At 46.8% G+C, this 18,237-nt stretch overlaps 1 protein-coding gene across 1 annotated transcript in view; it reads left to right on the plus strand.

Annotated features, from left to right (window-relative positions):
* Nucleotides 1–12,866, plus strand: part of LOC105185234 (AT-hook motif nuclear-localized protein 13-like) — a 68,183-nt gene extending 55,317 nt beyond the window's left edge. The window contains exon 3 of the mRNA XM_019842322.2: nt 12,571–12,866. Within this exon, the coding sequence (XP_019697881.1) occupies nt 12,571–12,797 (227 nt within the window). The 3' untranslated portion in view covers nt 12,798–12,866. The remainder of the gene's footprint in view (nt 1–12,570) is intronic.
* Nucleotides 12,867–18,237: the final 5,371 nt, after the last annotated feature.

Consider the following 18,237-nt stretch of genomic DNA (forward strand, 5'->3'; position numbering starts at 1 on the left):
TACGTGTGTGATTAGTTAAAAAAAAATATATATATTTTTAAATGTATTACGATATTCGATATTTATTAAGATTACACGATTTCCTGTTAATTTTGAGTAAGCGACGTATTTTTATCTAATAGCTTATCATTATCAGCTAAGTCACGAAAAGAAATAGGTTGCATTTATGTACGTAAAAGAGTTAAGATATCTCACTAGTCTGTATTTATCGAGGGGAGGAGAATGTCGGAAGATATTCATTTAAAATATTAAGATATCAGTAATAAGAAGTAACTTACGAGAGACTGGAAAGCGTGAAAGTTCGCGATATATAAGACGTATCTTTCTGAAAATCCCCGCGGAATATCTCTCTCTCTCTCTCTCTCTCTCATCGAGGTTATCGATGCCTGTGAGTTTAACTCACGCAGCGATGTTTGATTCACTACGATAATCTTATTGATTGTTAAACATGTAAAACCAAGGCGTGTCCTCAGCATATTGCCTCTTATCTGCTTCTCACTGGAAAACTCGCTGGGAATTGTGCGTAAAAGCCAATACGCGATTCACGATACGAACACGGGGATTCATCATATTCTTTGTTCTACATCGACAATTAAGCTTTCACGTGTTCACGGAATCTTCCGTGATGGTATATATAGCGCGAGTGGTTTCGAGGCGGTTCTAGAGGTGGCCACATGCGACAACATCGTAATAGAATTATCAAGAGAGTCCGGATATTGCGTGTACACGCTCTTGCGGTGTACATGCTACATCCGAATGTTTTTCTTTTTCTCTTTCTTTCGACAGCATAGGCCCAGGGGCTATCATATTTGAGATCTCGCGTGCATAAATGAATAAATAGCGGCGCGTTTCGCGAACATTTTATCTCCTGCGTGATATAACGTCGACGTCACGCCAATTACCTCTCGGGACGAACGACAGACAGAGACGAGCAAGTAGAAAATATGAGAGAAATAATCGCCTCTCGCGGACTCTGATAATTAACGCCGTGGCATAAGCAAACGCTGAAATCGTACGTACGTATGTAAAACCAACTCCAAAATTGGACAGGTAGACCGCTCGAACGTAAGGAATTTCTCGCTATTAACTCGAACGTACGGAGAACTGCGCACGAACTGAGAGCTCCCGGAGAGGAGCGGAGAGAGGAGGGGAGGAAAAAGTTGGATGTTTCGCGGAAAATTATGGTCCGAATCGGTACTGCTTATGCAAATCGGCGGAACATTCTAATGATTCACGCACGGGGAGAGAGAAAGTGCTTCGGGAAAAGTGAATAATTTGCAGGAAACAGCGATTTCTTATTATGGCTTGCGCGCTCATACCGCGGCGGAAGTCACGCCAGAAGCGCTCTAACCGCCTTCACATAGAATACGTATATCATGCATCTTTATTAAAATTGTTCTCTAAAGCTCGCTGCAGCCTCTCCCTTGATCGCGAGACGAGGCGAGTCATGTGAGAAAAGTACGAATGTCGCGGGAACGTGTGAGAGGGAAACAAATAAATAAATAATATATTATGTGAGTGCAAAAATTTTCATGAATTTCTCAAGGATATTCTAGTTTTACGGCAGCACTTTTAAATATACATACATATATATATATATATATATATACATAATAAAATATAAAAGACAATGGAAAAAACAATGGCGATTATTTGATAGATTGAATAAATCGCTTTTAATAAAGTTATTGCAGTTCGCACACGCATTCTTTGTGCTGTCACAAAAATCCATCAAAACTTTTGCACTCGCCCAGTAAGACGGGAAGCTCTCCCAGTTCGATCTATACGTACTGTCCCTCAGCATCATCGGGAGATTCGTTCGACATCCCAGAAATGTCCTCCTTCATTCGCTCGTTTCTTCGTCTCCTTATTTCTTCGCCGGTCGCGCCGTGAGAAAAGCCCGTCCTCCCTCGATCGACGTCGGCTCGCCCCTCGACTCCTTGTCCGCAGGTCCACTCCACCCCACCCCACCCCACCCTCTGGTTGCAAAAGTGCAACAGGACGACCGAGAGAAGTCGTCGTATCGGGAGAGAGGAGAGCGGTCTCGCAATGGCAATGCGGGCGACCGGTCGCGGCTCCGGCTACCAGTTTTTGCGACGGTCCCGCGAGGCCCCGTACACACGCGCACGCACGCTTCGTATGCGTGTACGCATGCACCCGCACAAGCGGAGTGCGCCTACACGCGACGCATTACGCATGCACGTCGTCGTCGCGGGATGCACCGCGCGCGCGCGCGCGTCGAGCGTCGTGCTCTCTTGCGCTCGCGCGCGTGCGCGCGCGCGCTCATTGCTCGCTACGCACCGCGTACAAACGCACGCATGCACGGACGCATACGCGTCAGCAGTGACGCGATGCAGCGAGTGCATTCACGGTGAGAGCGCGGTTGCATTGGCGGGTACGGCCAGCCAATCGGGTTATCGAGCGACGAATTCACCCCTCCAGGCCGCCGAGTCGGGCTTCTTTGAGGCGGGCAGTTTGCTTTAAGGATCTCCGCGGCGATTTTTTTTGCATCTTCTTGTTCCTTCTTCTTTACTTCTTCTTCTTCTTCTTCTTCTTCTTCTTCTTCTTCCTCTGTTCCTTCTCTCCTCCGTCTTCCCATTCTCCAGTTTCCCTTCACGTCTGTCTGTTAGTCCGACCGCTTGCGCTTCTTCGCCGCCGTTGCTTCCTTGTCCCGCGACTCGTGGGGTCCTGCTTCAGAAGATGCAGCTGCTCTCCCGGCCGGGGATCAAACGGCTCGGGAGGTAGCGAAGGGAGTGCTAACAGGGTCGAAGGGACTAAAAATTACTACGTGAAAATTCCTCGTGGAAACGTGTCTTTCTGTATGTGTGCCAGGAACAAATAGGCGAGTAATTTATTCCGCCAAGCGGGACGTGATTCCCGTCCGAAGGAGAGAGATTGCGATTGCTCGCGGAGGAGAGGTGAAAAGAACAGAGCGTGCCGTTATCGTGTTTCCTCCTTTTCTACCACGATCATCCTGGGGAAGCTGTCCATTAATTACGAATATATCAGACGTATCGCTCGACCGACAATAATCGCTCTCGCGTCTTATCGCCAGACGTGTATCGCAGTAGCCGAATCGAAAGTATCTCGCGTGTGTGATGCTCGCAGACGTCGATCCCGGCAGCAGCACGTGGAATGCTAACGCGTGCGGGTGTATCAACAAACTATCGCGCAATTTGACTCACAAATGATCCCTGATTACCGACGGTGCGGTACTCACTCAGCCCCGATATCGCACCGCTGCGAGGGGCGTTTATCGCGTTTATCGCCGCCGCCGCCGCACTCGTGCTCACGCGCGCGCGCGCGCGCGCGCGCGAGCACCGATCCTCTTCCTTCCTCTCGTGGAAGATACCGATACGCGGAGCATCGATTCCATCGAAAGCGCAAAGGCCGCCGGTGCCACTGATTAATATGCCGCGCAAACGCGAACAACCGCGTGCGCGCGCGCGCGGTACCGGTCGGCTGGAAAAGTGCGCGCGGCCGACGATACACGGGCACCGGCGGCGAGAGATTAATTAGCCACCGAACGAAAAAGGGAGAAGAAGAGGCCCCGAGATGATTGCCGGCGATTGGCCGAACGGAGCCGGCAGGAATTTAATAAGACCCCCACTCGCCGGCACCTCCGAGCGCGCGGACGCTATCGACGGTTCCCACGTGCACTCGGCATTATTCACTGCGAATGCATAATAAATGCATCGCGAATACGCGACTGTCTGCCCGCAGACACGATTTGATCTCAAGCGAACGCGCGCGCGCGCGCGCGCGCGCACGCACGCACGCACGCACGCATGCACGCACGCATCCACCGACAAACCGGGCATAAGTGAAACCTCCCGATGCCTGGGGAGCTCACGCGGCGCGAGTCTCGACCGAAACAGAATATCCGCGATATTACCATAGTTAATCACCAGGACTCTCGTTACTCATTAAACGGTCATTTCGCGGTGCATCGTGCGCGAGTGAGCAAGCGAACGATGCTGCACGCCGCCGCCAATTAGACTGGCGAAGGCTGAACCGTAGAGATTTTCCAAGAAAGCCGCTACTCGCTGCTACGCCACCGAAGGGAAAAGCGGGGAAATATCGACGCCTCCGATTAACATTCATTTTAATAATGAGCTCATTTTTAAACACGAGGCGCACCGTGCGCGCCTCGCGCAAGCGAGGCACGTCTCGCGATTCTCTTTCGTTTCATTGGAAACGTTGTCGGTGGAGCTGCGAGTATTTTGGGGAAAGGTCGGTCGGAATAAAAGCCGAGAAACTAGCAAGAAGTATTGCTTGAATAATGCAGCTTGCGGATTAATTCGTAGACTGTTTGACAATAAGAGCGATATCGTTGCCTGTTGCGATACACGCCGATCCTACTTCATGCCTCCTTTGTGCCACCGTGCCGTATTATATTTCTGTCATCTCGCCGTTAACAAGGCTCGATTTCTCAGCAGGAAGTCCCATTACCGCTATCAAGATTGAAATTCCAAATATCCGCCGAATTATCATAGCTAATTACTCGCCGGTAATAAGTGCAATTCTCATTGCTTGTTAATAGTTGTTTTATTCTCCACTGCTGCGCTGCCGGGTACATACTTGCCAATTAGACTAGTGAATGTTAAACGTTCCTGTCTTTTCAGAAACACGATGCGCTTCCTGTTTCGTCCGCCGCGATAATCAGGCATTTCCTGTTGTATCGCCGATCGACGATCCGCCGTTTCGGATACCGCCGATACGCCTGCGAATAATCGAAGCGCGTTGCGAGCGGGACACACGCGACAACAAATCGCAATTGTCAAAATAACGAAGTCACTCGTCCAAGTCAAAAGGGCAAACCGAAGGAACACGCAGCAGCGAAATCGTCGCGATCTCCAATCTCCAATACAAATCGCAGTTCTCCTCCCTTCACAGCCAATCGCGACAAGGGGTGAAACTTGGCCGCGTCCGACATAATCCAGTACAAGAAAAAAAATTTCATAACGGCAGAGGGCGAGAGCGGGCCGTCGCGTGATGTAGCCCTTTTCGACGCGAAGTCGCTAAACGTCGCTCTGAAGCGCAGCCGTGTGCAGAGGGGTTCCGAAAAAAGTTTAAAATGTTTGAGGAAGGGGTGGCCGCGCGGAGACTACGTCCCCGCGCGCTCCCTCTTGGCCGCACCACCCAAGGTACCAGTGGCACAGGGGTTGTGTTCCTGCGGATCCTTTGGAAACGCGTGCCATGCACGTACAACGCGTTGCGTCCGCTGCTCTGTGTTGTGTGCGTGCGCGCGCGCGTGTGTGTGTGTGTGTGTGTGTGTGAGGGGGGAGCTCACGCACTCTCTCACGCACGCGTTCGAGGGCCTTCGGGCTCGTGTCTCTCGCGCACAGGCGAGAGAAGCGTTTAGGCGCGCGCGGTAGACGCAGATGCTGCGGCAGGAGCCGCCAGCCGGTGTCTGAAGGGGAGAAAGGGGGGGATGAACGGAACGGAACGGATGGGTAGACGCCGGCGACGTGTGTCTGCCATTGTAATTTTCAAATCGGTACCCCGACCGCGCGTCCGCTTCTGTCGCTCGTTAAAGCTCCACCTATTACGAAGCTGCGGAGACTCTTTCACCCCTTCGGAGTGGCCGCGCGGCGATGACGGCGCGAGCCTGCTCCGGACGAGCTGCCGGCTCGGCCGAACGCTTATCTGATCCGCTCGGCGTGTAGGTGCGATGCGGTTGACCGTATGATTTGATCTTTGGATTAACACACAGCTTGGGTCTTCAGCAGAGAAATCATCTATTTCTTCGGTTTGGAGACGAAGAGTAACATTTGTCGGGAATATTTCTCAAAGCACACGCGCTTATGTAGATTCTCTCTGCCAAATAGCGACGATGAAGCACGGCCGTGGGAAGCTGAGATATGTTTCCGTTGATGCGTTTTCTTTCCAGCCCCAGGCGAGACAGTGAGGAAGCGCGAGTTTCTGGAAACTCGCTTTTGTGAGTCTATTTGAACCTCGATGGTGCGTAGAGGGGTGCCAAAACGCTGTGTCCTTTACGATCCATGAGTTACGGTATTCAGCTGTGCTCACAGTGTCCTGCGATATGCGTCTCTACCTGGGAAGGTGAACAGCGGCGACTCTGATGAGCGCTATTTTTATTTCCATTTCCACATACTGATACAGTCGAAAGTGTTATCGATATTAACTTTCTTTCCTCGTTGCCACGCGACGGAAATACGTAAGCGACTCGTGCTCAACCCCACGCCTTCGGCTCTGTTTCCTATAAATCATAGCAAGTGGTTGCGCGGTTCCACCCCCCTCCGACTGTAAAGCCTCGTCCAAAATGGCGGCTCGTTTCGCGGGTTACATGCAGATTGGTTGGGTGTCGGCGGAAAGGAGTTATGCCGAAGGGTGGTTATCCGACATCCTTCGCTCGCGGGGCGGTTTCGCGCTTGCGCTCACAACCCTTGCCGCCTTTCTACAGCCACCCCTTCCACCTTGCCGGATCTGAGTTTCTTTATTATTCACATTTTTTATTCAGCAAGGCGAGGCCAGGGCAGTTTGCGTAGCATGATGGCGATCGGTGGGCAGAAATAGATATTGGCGATGAAACTTTATTTTCTTCACTTGAAATCATTGAAGCGGAATCATAATTTGATTCAGCTGATTAAAATTTCAATATCGATTAGTGAAATAAATGATAAAAAGTAAGAGAGAGAGAGAGAGAGAGAGGGGAAGTAAAGAATGGCGATTAGTTAAATTAGTTAAATCAAATGTTAAGAAAAAAAAACTTGATTATAAATTAAACAATTGTTCCATTATGATGAGCATAGGTGTGAACTTTGGGATCTCCTAAGTTAAAAGCTTATGCGAGTATTAAGATAGCCAGAATGCGGGGGCAGGGGTTGGCTTTATCGATCGTCGTTCCGACAAGGGCAGCAAGAAATAGGGAAACTCTCGACGGACGCTGATCCTTTGTCTTTCTCCCTCGCGAACGTCGTTGAGTTTTCACCAAACTCGAGAAAGCGGCGAGGAATTAAAGGAGTAATTCTACTAAAGGAAGTAATCGCAAAATACCGAGATTCATTATTATTGCACACGTTATATCATATTATTACCTTCAATAATTATATTGACAATATTAAGGTTTATAAAATTAAGATTGATGGAAGCTACATATGTGTATGTACAAATATATACGTGTAACGTCGTTCAATTTTTTTTTCACTGAAATTACAAGTCTGAAGTCGCGGAATATAATTTTCATAATTCTCACGATGTGGAATATTCGTTTATTAATATCGTGTTAATTTGAGCTAATAAAGCGATAGTCAAGATATTTATGCGGGAGAACTTCAGATTAGTTCCAAGACAGATAGCATGAATTTTCCACTATCATCGTTACAATATCATGTCATTGCAAAAAAATGTGCAGCAATAGATGTTAAATCCACTTATCTCCTGTTCTATTTCCGTGTACACAAAGAACATTGAAATGTTTTGTAAGATTGAAAGTTCAAAAAGTGCTCACGATAACATCGTGATATCTTTAATTTAATTAACGATTATGTGCCGCGATATATATGTGAAAACATACCGCGATTATTATTAATGTTAAATATATGAAATTCATATTAATTATTAGCGAGAACTATTTATGTAGAAAAAATATCTACATTGACGTTGCATCCTAGACGTATCTCGTTTTTCCGAATGAAATTATATTGTCGTAATATGAAATATGTATCATCAGTACGAGAAAAAGCAGTCTAGTCGAACTCGCGGTGGAAGATGTCATGTTTTGGTAATTTTGATATCATGTTATTATTCCCGCGATAAAGCTTAATCAAACGACGATAAAAGATTGTCTACTGGAAACGTTTCTTCGATGAGATGCATCGGAAATGTATCACCACGGAATATTGACACTTCGAATAATTTTTCCTCTGTTGTCGTTTCTCGTTGTTTTATCTAATAACCGTTTTATCTGTTCTTATCAATTTAACTTCCTTGACTTGGGTCAATGGGCAATGTAGAAATATTGTCATTCATTTGTTCGTCTAATGCTGCACTTACACTTTCAATCTTAGAGCACTTCAAGAAAATACTGTCACTGAGAAAAAATACTTTGGGCTCTTGTACGTTTGTACGTTGTGCATCGATATGAATGCCCATCGCAACAGTCGATAACTTTTTTCGAGGGCGAATGTCAACGAATTTAGGACGCATTTATGCGTCTAGGCCTCAACGCTAATAGCGTTTGTTGGATGCAGATATGAGATTAATATTAGCGATCTGCAAAACACATAAGAGTATTAAAGTTCATTGAAATTGGACTACCATACGTCATCTTTGATCATCTTGAGTTCCATCTGACTTTCCATCTGACTTTCTTTTTTATTATCTCTTGCAAATAATATACTTGTACATATAATAATACGAAGCATGTCTGAGAAATAAGTACGACGTGGATGACTGCGTTCCTGTTATGCAACTTCCTATTTTAGTAGAAAAACAACGAAATCGACGTGCGATACCGGAACAAGATAATCGTGCAATTACCTCCGGCGTTTCGTCGCTACAAATCGGCCGGTCGATTTTAATCCGTACGTTCGAGCTGAAAATCGGAGACCCACGCACGGTCGGCGATTTATTTATTGGAGGAAGGGCTCCGCGCCGACTCTCTCTCTCTCTCCTTCCCTCATCCTGCCGTTCTCTCGACGCTTCTTCTGTCCTAAGCAGGATTCAATTTGGCCACTACCCACGGTTCTACCTTCAAAGAGGAATCACCATTGCCGTCGTATATGGCCGAACGGCCCTCGACGTGCGGCGGGACCGGTCGGCGGCCTCTAGCATTAATCTTATATCGAGCGCTTTATCCGCGTTCGCTTCCTCATCCCCCCTTTCTTCATCCGTCCTCCCCCTTGGCCACCACCCTCCATCGTCGACCTCCTCAACCCTTGGACGAGCAGGAATTTTCAATTCTTTCGAGTGCCGCGGGGAAAGCGGTTTGCTTGAGGCATGTTGCTCTTCCGTGCTGTCGGACGGTACCCGGAAGCTGGAATCAGCGGAGATGGTCTCGTCGTCGTCGTTGCCAGGGAAGAAGGCGGGAATACGTGATCGGTTGGAAAAATTGGAGACATCAGAACGCGACATCTTTTCTGAAAGATTCTGAGTATGTCCAGGATCACTTGTATTATCGGTGTCTGTGCTTAAGTTTATTCAGTTTAAACACTTGAATATTTTTTCATCTAATTCGTGAGAAAACAGAAAAAATATATCGAGGTAAACTGGACCGGAATTTTTCTCTTGTTGAACAATTGCACTATCCATCCAAAATATTCAGGTCCTACGCTTCGATATACTCCTCTTTCTCTCTCTCTCTCTCTCTCTCTCTCTCTCTCTCTCTCTCTCTCTCTCTCTCTCTCTCTCTCTCTCTCTCTCTCTTATTAATGGCCCTACTTGTCAAAAAAGATGCCCACAAGTCAAATTCTTTCACGTTAAAATATTGGTAACGATCACTTCGACTATACATCCTCGTTTCCGCAACGTGCGATTAATCGCGTTCCGTAAATAGCGAAATGTGGAAACGAGCGGCTTTGTCCTCGCTGACCTCTCGCGTAGTCGCGAATGCCGCTAGCAGGACATTGGCCAGGACGAATAAGTAATGTAGAGGTCCATTATGCTGAAACGGTGAAGGGGTCTTCGGTCGGGGTCAGCCAATCCCCCGGAGGGCCGTTAAAGTGAAATACTCCCGAATGCAAGGTGGCCGCCCGTCTCGCCTTCTTCAACAGCCTTGCTATGGGGCTCACCTCGTCCCTCCTCACTCGCAACCCCGCCAGACGCACCCTCCTACTCCCGGAACCCTACCCGCAGGAGTTCGCGTGTAGGTAAATCGTTGTTATCTGGACAGTGATAAACCCGTGAATGGAGTTCGCGCCGGGTTGGACGAATGGGGCGAGGGAAAATGCAAAGGACGAAGGGGAAAGGACTTCTACGCGGGCGACGGGGAGGGGAAGAAAGGAGGCAAATCGCGGAATGGATGGCTCTGTTTATGCGACTGGTTTTCGTTTGGACGTGACGACAACCCTCATTGGGCGAGAGAGAAAGAAACGACGCGGGGAGATCGCGTCGATGAACGAACCGTCGCAAAGTTCATCTACGGATGATTTTGTTATAATACATTTATTTTTTATGTTTCTAAATTATAAAGTAGTCATCGAGATACGTATATTTCTTCTCTTTCTAATTTTAGAAAAAGGATCCACTTCATATCGAGATAAAAAGAGTCCAATTGAGGAAAAATCAATAATCTATCATAACACTTTGTATAATTTCTTTATCGAATAATATCAAGAGACGCATGATATGCATGATACGATTTTTCCAAAAGCTCAGATAATTGAGTTCTCTACAATCGCGACTTTATATCAAACTCGCCGTTGCATAGGGGTAGTCTCGTTTGTCTCCGTGGAGTTGAAAGAGACGAGGGGGCCATGCAAACACTACGAGATTAAAGAAAGGCTCCATACCGTGGTCGGCGTTTGAATTGTAGCCTCGAGCCAACTGTCTTTGTGGAAGTGGCATTGAAGTGAAGAATTTCCAATATAGGCCGAAAACATTTCAGCATTTAGCAATTACTGTGTGATAAATTAATTAATTAAAACACGATATTTTCCTGAAATCCAGCATTGAAGACATAATTTGATTATAAGCTGATTAATTATTACAACGATTTATACCGGTACTTTTTTATGAATAAAGATAAGCGGTAGCGGTAACGAAATGACATCGTAACGTCGTTAAAACCCGCCGTGGTAATTTGACATTAGAGACTTTTAAACTCGCGACGGAAAGGAACAAGAGGAAAAATCGATTCGTTCGTATTCGCGGTGGAAGCTCATTCGAAGCGCGGAATACCGGACAATGGTCGATCTAGAGGGGGTGGGGGAGGGGAGGAGAGTGGATGGAGGTCAGCGGCCATTCTCTGATGATATTGATTAGCCGACGCCCTTAGTTAGCGCCGGCTACACTTTCTTCAGCCCCACCGCTTTTCCCGCCTCTCCTTTTCCTCTCGATAGGAAAAACGTTCTTTCTTTCTCTCGCGGAACCACGGCCTCCAGTTACCACCCTCGGTCTGTCTTCGCCGCCCTCCTGCATCCCGTTGAATCCTCCCTCTCCGTCCGCCTCACTCCTCTTTTCCCTTTTCGTCTTCTGGTTACTATATTTCTGTCTCTGGAGTAACGCTCTCCTCCGGTCGTAGTTAGGAACGCAGATAAAGGAACGAAGAGAAGTTAGCATCCTACCAGAGAGAGGGTGCGAGATGATGGCGGGGGAAAGCAGGGGGTTGGCGGGGCTAGTGGGGAAGAGCGAGCTAAGTATCTCGGGCTAAATCATTCGTCAGGCAAATAATTCCGAGTCTGAGTCATGATTCACGCATGCGGGGGCGATACGGTATTCGCGTGTTTCATAAATACGTAGCCACCTACGGGGTGTTCGTAAAGACACGATGTGGATACTCGAGATTTCGCGCGTGACGGAAATTCAAAGAGGATAGAAATCGTGAGGTGTTTGATTTACGAGAGCAGTACGTACCGGTACAATAATTTACGAAAATAGTATTAATATGGATTAAATTACGTGAAATTAACGAATTTTTTATTTATAACGATTATTAATATAATTATGCTAATTTATTGACGTTTATGAGTTAACGAAATACAACACGTTAATGACAATGTATCTCGAGAAAAATGTTTGTAGCGATCTAGCAATAAATCTGAGTCATTAATAATGGTCATCATGTGCCATTTCTTTTTATCGATAACGTCATCCGTGCGTTTAATAAAAGTTAACATACGTATATGTTAAATTCTGCCTCCCGATAGCATTGTTTCACGGTTTTATCTTTGAATTTCGGCACACCCTGTACATCGCTCTTACAAATTCGGAAAGGAGAGGAGAAGCTCGGTATGCCCCCGTGTAATTAGACACTGCAGTCTGGAACAACATCCAGAGCTGGGCATTGTTCCCAGAAATTAAGGGAAACGGGGGAAAACTGGGAAAACTGGCAGGGATAGGGGATTCAGAGGGTCGCTAATTACGACGGGTCCGTTCGGGGGGAGAGAAGCCATTTTCTGCACACGCATAGCCTCGCCGGTGTGTGTTATATTAATACACGTGCACGGGGTATAGAATTTATCTCGAGAGCCTCTTTTGCAATTTGATCTTCCGTTACTGATATTACCGTAGTATCTGTTCGAGGGAGGTCGCGCATCTTTTGCTTTCGCATTTATGAAAGGCGGTATTTATGGCGACGTCCGTTCGAATTTATTTCTCAGGAAAATGTCAGCGGCACTTTGCCCTCTCTCGTGAGAAAAATATTTCAGGATATTCAAAATAACGAGGGAAAAGTGCGACTGTGAACAAAATCTATTTTGTTTTTATGGAGTTGATTTACAAAATAATCTTTCGGTTATTCATATAATTCCACCTTAATTTGTACATGCATAATGTCGTGGTGTATTTATACAGAAAGACGACAACGTTGAATGCGACATTATTACATGACCAGCTGTTTCCGTATTCGTTCCATGTACCTAATTCCCGTTCGACCGATTTGCGCAGGTAAAGTCTGGATAGGCGACAGTGAGGTCGCGTGGCGGACCGACCAGTCTTTCAAGAGGACATCACCCTTAAATCCCTGTGCCACAACGACTACCACGACGACGACAGGTGGTGGGCTACTGGCACATCCCCACCTGTCGCCACCCATAGCAGCCCCTGTTACCACCCCCGATCACAGAAGCCCTAGTAGCATGCATGCGAAGCTTGGCATCTCGCCCGGTGAGTAGAAATCCTGCGAGACAAAGCACCAAGCAGATTCGTGACTGTACATACCGGAGTCGAAATTTTCATTCTACATTAACCTTGCACCTTTTGATCGATCTTGAAGGAGTAATAACGGAGAATTTTCTGGTACATATAATAATAATATGAAAGTCTTATTATTACCTTCTTTGGCTACAATTGGTTTACTTATTGCTGTTTCGTTGAGAGAAACAAATATAAACAAATATTAATTTAAAAATGACTTAATACTCGATTATCTCAATAGTACATTTAATTTGTATTAATTTCTAATTCCATTAAACGATATATTAATTATATAACTTATTTAACTATAACGAGTAGCGTATTGCAGTAAACAAAAATTTCAAGTAATCTAATAAAAATTATTGACACATTTTTCCTATGCTAAGCGCTTCAAGATCCGAGAAATAACACACAAAATGTGAGAAATGTGTTTAGCGACAACTTCTGCGTGGCATTTCGACGTTTCCTATCTTTTTCTAGTAATAAGTGATATCTCGAAGGAACGTCGAATTTTTAGAACACCGGGTGCTCGCGATTCGCCCGTGAGAAACTCAGTTTGTGCCCTCACTGTGGCGCGGCACTCTGACAATCGAGGGTCAGTGGCTTAAAGCGGCCTTAAAGCAAGCCTCTTTAAATAATGCAATAAGCTTGATGTCATTTGCCGGACAATGGAGAGGGAGTTCCTTTTATGGGGAGACCCAGTAAAATTGCGCCTCGCAGGTGCGTACTTCCGACCCTCGACAACTGTTTCGCCAATCACGACTCTGGGATTCGCGATGCTGGTCTTGCTCCGTACGTCGCAATTCGCCGACGATAATAATACCGGCGATTGATACAGCTTTGCATGTCATATTAACGCAAAGCCGCAAGAAATCCGGAGCAATTTTCGCTGCCGTGAAATTGTGTATAACTACAACTGCACGATGTATCATCTAAAATCTACTCAAATAAATGCATCGCGCTCTCACTCGAGATAATTTACAGCGAATCGCCGAGCGACTGTCATTCTTTTTACACATAGGCCATTGATATCTTAACAGTTTCTTATTCGTGCCTATTTTCGGTCCTGTTTTGGTGTGTGTTTCTCTCGAAGTTTACAAAAGGACGAAGGACTCGAGGTTTACAAGAGACGAAGAATATAAGATTATCGTTCTGAAGAAACCGTCAAATATTCTCATATTTTCTTAAAAGTTCACGAAGATTTAGAATGACGTAGCGAGACACGCTACGTCCATAAACGAACGAGCTATATCCATAAAAGGAAAAATCTTCAAATACATCGCTGCATCGGCCGCAAATAATTTACGGGAGATAAGAACGGTACGCGGCCGAAGGGTAACACACTCTTATCGTTCAAAGCAAATAGAAGCACCTGCCGGCGGACCTATCGTTTTCCTCGCACCGTGATGACTATCGATTCGAGCCGAGAGCTGCTTCGTGGGAATTCACAATAGTGAGAGAGATAGCCGAGAACTAGCGGAACCATCACCAGCGGTCCCTTTCGTTTGCTTAAATAAACATCGTTCGATCAACGCGAGCAAAATTGCGCGGGGGTCCGTCGGGCCGTACGTTCGGGCCTCCGGATTGCCGGAGTGGAGAGCGGTTTTCGTCTTTCTCGGGCGGGGGACGGGGGCAAAGGGGGAATTACGATCGCGGCGAGGACGAAGACGAGGACGGGGGGGAAGGGGCACTCGGCGCGGTATGTTTAATGCATCGCTCAACATTTCCATGTCAAACATCGCTTTGACTCGCGGAATTTAAAACCGTCTCGCTGCGTCGCACGCACGCACACTCGCTCGCGATTGTGTGCGTGCGTGTGCGCGAGAGCGTTGTCGGGGAAACTACTCATCTTTATTTACTGGATAACCGTCGCTCGGCGAGGTGCGCTAAGTCCGTGGCGGTCGATAAGGGTCGAAACTTAAAAGCCACCACGAGGGTGAAACCGGAGACCGGAATGAGATTCCACAAGCGATTTTGGGAGGTAAATGACGCTTCGTCGGTGTGTCGGACTTTGCGGGGTGGTTTTACAGCGTCTGTCCGTCATATCATCTCAAAATGTGTCCGACATTAAATGTGCGATGCGATCGCCCCCCGTCGCACGATTCTGATTCTCAATAGAGAAAACCGTCGTATCGCAGCGCGATAGCCGAGCCTTCACTTGGAGCTCATTTTTCCACCAACGCAGGTGCCAAGACGTGAGATAACGAAAGTTCTCGTTGATGAGGAGTGGTAAAAAATTGTTAATTATATAGTAGGAAAAATGCGTACACAGATGTGACTGAATTACGCTCGAAGGTAAACGCTTGTCGCGAAAAGATTGACCCGCCGAGATAGAAATGTTGTGCCACGACAAAAAATAATTTAAGGTCATCCGCGCCTACGAGAGTCGTTAAGAACAAAGAGGAATGCCGATGGGACTGGCGATGTTAAAACTTATTGATTACTTCCTTAGACTGTGGATGGTAAAATCTCTTTTTGCCGCGGTGCGAAGTCAAGCCTAATGAAGCAATCTCATTACAGCGTACGGTACCGTAAGAAAGGAGCGATTTCTCCGCCAGAAATGAAGCCAGAGGCGGTTCCGCCAGGCACACACGCTTCGTCCTTTCGTCCCAACAATCCGGCGTGTATGACTCGTATCTCACGATACACTTGCACGCATACGTTGCTTATTCGCAACGCAAGAGCTGGCGGTAAAAGTGCCACCGCTATCGTTTATAATTTCGCACGAAGAGAATTTATGAGGAGCTAACGCTCGACGCGAGAAGTTTTTCCTCTTCTACAAGTATTAATAATCCGAGGAGAACCGTCTCTCTGTCTGTGTCTGAATCGTTATCGGCATCGAGCACGATGTCGACTTTAAGGAAGGAAAGATATCTTCCCAGACGTAGGGTTCTCTCGCGAAGCTATTTGCCTCGCAAAGCCGCCCTGGCCTAGCTGCCAAGTGTGTTTATTCGGTATATCAATAAGGACGAAGTGGGCGAGAGCGAGGACATGGTCCCCCGAGAACCTCGTCCTCGCGTGGCAGCGGCGACGCCAGCGCTGGCGGCGGCGTGTCCTTCTGGACAGCTTGATAACATTATGTCGCTTGCGCCGACATATGCACCGGCTACTTTTTAAAGGCCGAAGACCGGGAAGTCACCCTAAAATATTACAGGGTCGTGGACGGACGCGTGCGAGGACACATGTGTTACAACGACGTGTTCTTTCGCTGCTCCCTTATAAAAAAAAAAAAAAAAAAAAGAAGAAAGAAGAAACGATAGCCATTGTTAAATATATCCGCGATGTAGCTACGACGACAGTCTGTAAATATATCATAAATCATTCGTGCGAATTCACACATTAACAGAATATATTCATTGATAACGATCGGAGGTGATCAAACATAATTCATTGGTAATAGTCGAGTACTCTTCGACAAAGAAAGATATCACGAAGGTTTCAAGTCGCCAGTAAAAGAGATAGGCTAATGAGTGAACGTCAGGTGCGATAGTTGAGATCTAGCGAGAGGATGATATCTTTATTTCTTCAGTGTTGATTTTAAGTCGTAAAGAGTTAAGTTGGTTAAATATTGGATAGAATGTCTGTTAACAGAAAACACGATACGTGTGCGTATCGTGTTTAAAGAAGGAGAAGATATAGGAACTAAGGTATAGGTTAGAAAAGGTATAGGCTAGAAAATAATCCTCGAAATCGTCGTAGTCTGCGTGCGACGTACTTTGTTTTCGTGTAAATTACGCTCGTCGGTCACGGAAGAATTCCTCGGGCGGTAGGAATCGTACGTATCCCTCCCTCGGGACTATCATTCTTCCGCTTCGGATCGCGCGCCCTCTTGCCTCCGAAGTATTTAAATTCCGTTTATTCGATCGTCCCTACAGGTTTACTTCCCGTTCTGCCGCATACAGCCCAAAATGTGCGTCCCAGACATTTTCTGTTCTGGTACGTTTTGTTATTTCTTCCGCTTGGACGATTCTGCGGACTGTATATCTTAAAAAAGAGAAGATACTTAGCGCGCTGGAGAGAGAACGGAAAACCCGTACTTCGTCCTCGCGATTCTCCTCGTTGAATGATTCTCGCGCGTCGCGCGTATGAGCAATTAATCGCATTTTTCGGGACACGCCGGTTGTGATTGCGCTTATACTTTCATTTCGCCGTAGAATATGAAATATCGAGCGGTGTCCATATGCGGACCAATAACCAGGGCTACGTGTCGTCGGTATACGAGAGCTCTCCGCGTGTGGGGCTCGGGGACGGGCGCAGGCGAGAAAGGGTGGCTTGAAATATTGGCTACATAGATTTCGACCATTATTGCCGCGTGTAAAACACGGCGACATTTGGCGTTAAATCGATCAGGGCGCGCCATCGTGTAGCGCAAGCGTCGTTCCTCACCGGCCGACGAATAAATACACCGGTCGATTGTAAAATGCAACATAAACGCTGCAAACTCGTATAACGAGACGACCACCCGCGTGCATCGTTTTATCGCGAACAATCGATATGTTTGCATTTGCGCACTTGTCCCCAAGTTTTGCAAAATTTCTCTCAGAAACGTAGCATTTGCGATAGTGTTACGTTCCACGTGTTCGCTTAATCTCCCGTAGGATGCCTGCTTTCGGGAGACTTCAGTCTCGATATTGTATGCAAGTGTCTCTGTTTACACGTCTTATTGTGAAGCGTATTTAAAAATTTTTGTCCTCTTGCCGATTTATCTGCGCGAGTTACGTCAATTGCGATAAAATTTCTTCCGGTAGCGACCGTCGGCGTAACGATCAGTTCGCCGACGGTCACTCGTTCGCAACGGAGGAGCGCGTGCGTTTAGCCATAATTGACAACGAACGAGCTGAAACATCACCGGCGAGCAGTAATTGCGGCAAAAATCGCGCGCGCGGTAACATTCGCGCCCTCGGCCGCTCCGCCAAAAAGCAGGTGTACCGCAAATTAGCATCGGACTGTAAACGCTTCATTCACGGACGATTTACCGTTCCGTCGGCGCGGCAGCGATAATTGAAGAGTTAATTAACTCGCATTAAAGTCAACCGCTCCGATCAAAATCCATTCGTCCAGCCGAGTGCCCACGCGCCGGAAGTGTTCATTTGTCATCGCCCTCAGGTGTTCATGCCCCTCGAAATTCATTGCGGCAGACATCGCGCGGCCGATCGACCTGTTAAAGGACTCATTAAATCGTGATAGTGCGATTGTGTCAAACGTGGACGCGAGGCCAGTGCGCGGATGACCGATCTCACGACGGAAAAAATTATTTTTCCCACATCGGAAATTACATCGCGTATTTTTAACGCGAATTATCAAGATATATTTACGACCTTTGCGCACCAGTGCAAAGTCTCAGCTGGTCGCGCTCATTTATCTGCCGAACTACCGAAACTATATTAAAAAGCATTTAAATTGTTGAAAATCGTGAAG

The sequence above is a fragment of the Harpegnathos saltator genome, unplaced genomic scaffold, assembly GCF_003227715.2.
Source record: "Harpegnathos saltator strain DR-91 unplaced genomic scaffold, Hsal_v8.6 scaffold391, whole genome shotgun sequence".
Taxonomy (NCBI): Eukaryota; Metazoa; Arthropoda; class Insecta; order Hymenoptera; family Formicidae; genus Harpegnathos; species Harpegnathos saltator.